Source organism: Neltuma alba, unplaced genomic scaffold (genome assembly GCF_004799145.2).
Source record: "Neltuma alba isolate B1F8T4 unplaced genomic scaffold, ASM479914v2 tig00012254_pilon, whole genome shotgun sequence".
Lineage (NCBI taxonomy): Eukaryota > Viridiplantae > Streptophyta > Magnoliopsida > Fabales > Fabaceae > Neltuma > Neltuma alba.
The window spans coordinates 349,047-356,119 of NW_021636780.1; the positions used below are offsets into that span (position 1 = coordinate 349,047).

The 7,073-nt window shown below is 35.7% G+C and overlaps 1 protein-coding gene across 1 annotated transcript; it reads left to right on the top strand.

Moving 5' to 3' along the window:
- Positions 1-261: 261 nt before the first annotated feature.
- Positions 262-2,012, top strand: LOC114725464 (cytochrome P450 77A2-like). The gene has a single exon (XM_028911979.1). It carries the CDS (start codon positions 272-274, stop codon positions 1,802-1,804), a length of 1,533 nt encoding a protein of 510 aa, XP_028767812.1. The 5' UTR covers positions 262-271; the 3' UTR covers positions 1,805-2,012.
- Positions 2,013-7,073: the final 5,061 nt, after the last annotated feature.

The window sequence follows — 7,073 nt, forward strand, 5'->3', positions numbered from 1 at the left end:
GGTGTCACCCAAACACACCCTTAATCCAATACTAAAGAAAGAGGAAGTGGAAAGAGAAGTCAGGGAGACATTGGCCTCAGTATGCATTTATAATTTTATAACCCAGTTTCACCAAAAAAAAAAAAAAAGCCCACTGTTTGACTAAACAAGCATTCTGGCCAATGGGAAATCATCGTTTCATTATAAAAGCCGTAAGCCCCCTTGCTATCTGATAGCAATTTGCCTTCGTCCTTTCATCAACCCCTGGCAAGGCAGCTCTGCCTTTCCAAAAATGATGGAGCTAGTAGACGTTCTCCTGCTCCTCTCAGCTTTCCTCTTCCTCCGTTACTGGTGGCGCCGCTGGTCCACCACTGGTGGCGGCCCTAAAAACCTCCCGCCAGGACCACCCGGGTGGCCTCTCGTCGGAAACCTCTTCCAAGTCATCCTCCAACGCCGTCACTTCATCTACGTAGTGCGCGATTTAAGGAAAAAGTATGGCCCAATCTTCACCATGCAAATGGGCCAACGTACTTTGATCATCGTTACTAGCCCCGATCTTATCCACGAAGCTCTCGTACAGCGAGGCCCTCTGTTCGCGAGCCGACCAGCTGACTCGCCGATCCGGCTCATCTTCAGCATGGGGAAATGCGCCATCAACTCTGCAGAGTACGGCCCTCTCTGGAGGACGCTGCGGCGGAACATGGTGTCGGAGATGATAACGCCGTTGAGGGTCAAGCAGTGTGCTTGGATAAGGAAATGGGCGGTGGAGGCTCACATGGGGAGGATGGAAGCTGAAGCCCGTGAAAACGGGTTCGTCGAGGTGTTGAGCAACTGTAGACTAACGATTTGTAGCATTCTCATATGTCTCTGCTTCGGAGCCAAAATCACTGAGAAACGAATCAGAAGAATAGAAAGCATTTTGAAAGACGTTATGATCATCACCCTTCCGAAGCTTCCAGATTTTTTACCGGTTCTAACTCCCCTGTTTACTCGTGAAGTGAAAGAAGCGAAAAAGCTCAGGAAAACGCAAGTGGATCTTATAGCCCCACTGATAAGAAGCAGAAAAGTTTACGTAGAGAGCAACGGGGAGATTAACGAGAATTCTGAGATGGTGAGTCCGATCGGCGCTGCTTACGTGGACTCGCTCTTCGGGTTGGATGTTCCTAGTCGAGGCAGGCTCGGGGAGGAGGAGCTGGTGACGTTAGTGTCGGAGGTTATCAGCGCCGGGACGGACACAAGCGCGACGGCTTTGGAATGGGCTCTGTTCCATTTGGTGACGGACCAGGGGATTCAGGAGAAACTGTACAAGGAGATCGTGGACTGTGTGGGGAAAAACGGTGTCGTTATGGAGAGTGACGTGGAGAAAATGCCGTATATCACCGCACTGGTGAAGGAGACATTCCGGCGACACCCACCCAGCCATTTCGTGCTGTCGCACGCAGCAACCACTGAGACGGAGCTCGGAGGGTACACGATCCCAGCAGATGCCAGCGTGGAGTTTTACACGGCGTGGTTGACGGAGGATCCGAGTATGTGGGACAATCCGGATGAGTTCCGACCGGAGAGATTCTTAGCCGGTGACGGGGTGGACGTGGACATAACGGGGACGAAAGGGGTAAAGATGATGCCTTTCGGAATCGGACGGAGGATTTGTCCGGCATGGACGCTGGGGACGTTGCATATAAGCTTACTGCTGGCAAGGATGGTGCATACTTTCAAGTGGTTGCCGGCTCCGAATTTCCCACCCGACCCGACAGAAACTTTTGCTTTCACGGTCGTGATGAAGAACCCCCTCAAAGCTGTCATACTGCCCAGGTCAATTTAGAGATAAATCATAAATGGGGTGTGCCTCGGTCAATTTATTATTCAAAAGTCTTCTGCTCTGATCATGGTGAGCTTAAATTAAAACTTATTGATGTATGAGAAAGAACTACAGGATTGAAATATGATAGATTGTTGTATTATTCTTCGCTCTAAAATTTGGATGTCACTTTGAAGCAAGATCTGAAAAAAAGAGAAAAGTTTCCCTGCTTCGCATGTGATTTTTCTCAGACAATGTTCTTGTTGGAAGAATGTTGGGTTTTATTTTAGCTCAGTTTCAAAGTTTATGGTCCATTAGTTAATTAACCAATTGGGTGTGTACGGAATGATTTTGTTAGAATTGGGAGCGTTGAAATAATTTAAACTTGTAATTAAAATCTGTATTGGTTATATGAAATTTTGTGACGGTGCTTCTTCTGCGCGTATGTATTTAAGTTACTGCCTCCTCTCTTAATTATAAGAGTCAGTTGATTAATTTGAGGAGATTAAGGAAGTCAGTTGAGTTAGTTATTTGTTTTAAATAGGTGTTGTCTTTCCTAAAATATCCTTATTAATCAAGTGTATTGACTAGAACTCTTATTATTAGAAGGGTTATTTTAAAAAAAAAATATAAATATAAAAAACAAAGCGGATTGAAATTTTATATTTAAGATCAAAACAAAAATCAAATAGGATTTTATATTAAAAATAGGAGTTAGTACATGAAACGACAAGTACCATTACTATTGTGCTGTGACGTTGTCGGTAACATTTTTCCTTTGTTGCCAGCGACGTTGTTAGTGACATAAAGTATGTGTGAGATGACTTTCTCCAACACTGCTTTTTGATTGCGAATTGGATTTGGACACATTCGCATATGCATCATTTTTACAATTTTCATACTGGCTTTAAAATAACATCAATAAAATAAAAAAAAAGGAGACATCAGTACACGCTTATCGTCTAGCCTGCAACTTTTAAAAGAGAAAATTTCCTGAAATTGAAAATTATAATATTTCAATTCCAATATCTAAGGATTTAAAATTCTAAAGAAGAAATTGGTGTTTGATGTAATGTTTTATAAATATAGTCAAATAATTAAAATGTCATCATACCAAATTTATTATTATTGGTATATTTTTTGTTATTAACTATTTAATATTTATCATTATCAGTTTATAACCTGTTAATAAATTATTTTATTATTGTCAATCTATTTCTTATCATTTCTTGTTTAATACTTGTTATTAGCCGTTTACAACTTGTTCATAACTTTTTGATACAAGGACATATTTATCATTTAACTATATTTATAAAATACTCAATCAGGCATCATTTTTTTTTTTGAGATTTTAAAATTTTAGGTGCCTTGAATTAAAATATTATAACTTTTAATTGTTTTAATGTAATTTTCCCTGTCAACAAAAAAAAAAAACAAAAGCTGCAAGCTCGACGACAACTGTGTACTGATTCCTTGTTTTTGTTCTCTGGTTGATGTGTTTTTAAAGTTGCAAGCTGGACGATAAGTGCGTACTGATTTCTCCTATTTTTTGGTTGATGTTGTTTTCAATAAGAGTCTCAATGGAACAAGTAACTTTTTTACAAAAAAAAAAAAACAAAGACGATTAATTCCTTCATTCGGCAAAAGGGAACGAGAGGTTCAGAGCGAATGGACGACGATCCAAGGAAGTGGGACGCCCACTGATCGGAGGGCTTATTGCTGTCTATAAATGTGGGTCAGGGTCCCTGCGTGTTTAACGTTTAGCATAGATCTATAGAGAAATTCAATTCTTAGCTACTCGCATGAGCACCATCTCGTTTATCCTCTATCCAATTCAAACACTTCATGTCAATATATTTATTTGGGTTAATATTATTGTTCTCCTTACATTTTTATTCAATTTTTGCTTTGATTCTTCTAGTTTTATGTTCCTCCAGTCCTAAATATAATATTATTATACTAGTGTGTATAAAAGTCTTATATTTAGGATCCAGGGAGTACTATTTTTTTGCCTCTATAATTTCATAAAAATTTGATCTAAGTTTAAGTATAGAAATCAAAACACAATAAACTTTTTAAAAATGTAAAGACTATTTGTTAGACTAAAAAAAATTATGAAACTATATATAGAAGTTAAAATCAACAATTTGAGACTACGGATATTAAAATCTGATCCAATCTTTTAATTCTGTGTACAATAAAAAGGATTGTCTTCAATATTTTTTTTTTACCTGAAAATTGTCTTCAATATTGAATACTACCGCACGTTAACAAGAATTCTCACAATGATGAATAATCTATAATTTTCAACCTCTGATTTTGCCTATCAATGGTTATTATAGGCACCCCAAAACTACTCATATATATATATATATATAATACTCCCTCCGTTCCTTATTATAAGAGACATTTGATGCTTATGGCATGTTCCTATATATAAGAGACACTTATAAGTTGTCTCTACTTTTTTGTGTTGATTTACTATTTTACCCATATTTATTATCTCCAACTCACACTCTCTCTCCCTCCCACTTCTCTTTCTTTTAATAATTTAATTATTCTCTCTCATGCTCTCTCTCCTTATTAATGAGTGCATTTTTGAAAAAAAGTTATACTTTTACACATTAATTGTTCTTAACTAATTTTAACTGTTTTTTTGATCAGCGTACTTCGGTTATTTGTCTCTTATAATAAGGAACGGAGGGAGTAATCAAGTAAAGTGATATACTAAAGATGAGTATTAATTACTCATATTTATTTTGCCTGCCAATGAATTACTCTATTAATATGTTGGGGGATTAATTGCCTGGAAATTAAAGTTTTGCTCGAGTGAGAGCAAGCGGCAGCTACGACATTATTTAGGAAAAATAAATGAGGGACAAAAAGGCCGACACTACCAAAAACACAAATATGTTTTAGGATTATTTTGCGCAGACTTTTTTAAGGTTTTTTTGGAAAAGAGAAAATTAAATTAAAAAATGGCGGATTTCGTGGTAGGTATTGGAGGGTGATAAGAAAGGAGGGCATTAATAACGGGTGGAATCAAATAGCAATAATAATTAGTACTTCATGGGGTAGATGGACGTGAAGTTATTGCTCACCCATCTTCAGCAAATGGCTGCTTTAATCTTCATACCCACATGGATTCATCTCTCCTCCCATCACACGCAGAGCTGTTGATAATATTTTTTAAAAATATAAAAACAAGAGGCTGAATCGATCTTTTTTTATTTACATTTTGTACAATTATATAATATTCAGTATCAATGTCCAAAGTCTCATATTACTCAGTCAGATTCAAATATTATCAAATTAAATTACAAGTAATGTTCTTTGCGTATTTTTTATGAGGTTATAATCTTCAACCTTGTTATTTTTTGGTAAAATTATGTCTTATTTTTGTTAAGAATAGTATAAGAATCTTGTATTCAGGATCGAATGAGTAATAAAACTAATAATAATAAAGATTATATATAAATACTAAATATAAGATCTAATTTACACTACGAACTATAAATTTTATATTTAGGATTATAGGTAATATTATACTACACCCAATTCTAATTATAAAAACTAGTTGACTAATTTGAGAAAGTTAAGAAAATAAGTTGAGTTAGTTATTTGTAACAAATATGTGTTGTTTTTTCTAAAATATCCTTACTAATCAAGTGCGTTGGCTAAAATTATAATTATCAGAGGAACTATCTTAGAAAAAATCGAGTAAATATGAGGAACAAAATAGACTGGGATCTTATATTTAGGACCAATATAAGAGTTAAACAAAGTCTTATACTCCTCCGGTCCTTATTATAAGACCCAATTTGACTTTTTATTTGGTCCTAATTATAAGATCCTAATCTATTTTGTCTCTTATATTTATGTATTTTTTTCCAAGATAATCCTTCTAAGAATGATAGTTTAAGCCAATATACTTAATTAGCAAGGATATTTTAGGAATGACAACACTTATTTATTATAAATAACCAACTTAACTTACTTCCTTAATCTCCTCAAATAAGTTAATTGGGTCTTATAATTAGGATCGGAAGAGTATTAAAGATCGGAGGTAGTATTATTATGTTTTAGACCAACGCGTCTTCGGATCTTTGCCCTTGTCGTCCATGAACAACCTGGCTAGCATATATAGAACCACATACAATGAATGGCTGTCGTCAAATTTCCTTTGTACTACGCATTATTTATTGAAAGAAGGAAAGCGATGGCAAGAGGGATGGTGACTTGTGAAGGCGAAAGGGCGGGTGACACATATGCATGAGATGAAAGAACAGAGGGAAATATGGTAAAGCAGATTAATAGCCTGTTAAAAAAGAGAGGAAGAGAGAGTTATCTTGAAGGGTTGAATTCACTAACAGGAGTCATTCTAATTTAATCAAGTCTCAACTTTAAAACTTGAGAACACAGTACTCTAAGAGGCCGAAGTATTAACTTTAATACTACCTCCAGTCCTAATTATAAGAGCTAGTTGACTAATTTGAGGAGATTAAAAAAGTAAGGTGAGTTACTTATTTGTCCTAAATAGGTATTGTCTTTTCTAAAATATCCTTACTAATCAAGTGTATTGACTAGAACTATAGTGATTAGAAGGACTATCTTGAAAAAAATTAAGTAAATATAAGAACCAAAGTGGATTGAAATCTTATATTTATGACCAAAACAAAAGTCAAACAGGGTCTTATATTAAAAACCGGAGGTAGTAGTTTTTATCATGCCTCAAATCCAGATTAGTCTAAACTTATTGAGTTTCCCGTGACATAAGAGTTGGTTTAGGATACCAGATACAGGAGGGGAAAAGAAAAGAGAATTATTATCACGACACTTAAATTTGCTAAAGAAATCGAATTAAAAATTTTTGTAGAGAAAGTGCGGCACGGTGCAAATTAATTTTCTTGAAGCACTTCACCGGAAAAAAACTAATTTTCGTGAAGGATGTGACCTTTAAAAAAAAACAAAAGAAAAAGAAAACTAGCCTGGAACTTGGGGAGTTGGGTGTACGACATTTAATGGGAAATTAGCTGGCTAGTTATTCTTCGTCAAATTACGTAGATCTCAAAGTCCAACATAATTAAATCCGTTCCCCCCGGCGAAAAAAATGAAAACAAAATCCATTCCCTTCTTTAATTTGTATCAAAGCCTTATTTTCAAGCTTTATATGTAAAAAGAACTAAAAATTTCTTTTAGAAAAGCTCGTGTAAGGACAAGAGGGAGCATGTTTCCACGAAAGTGATGCATGACCCGATATATATATATATATATATATATATATATATAGCCA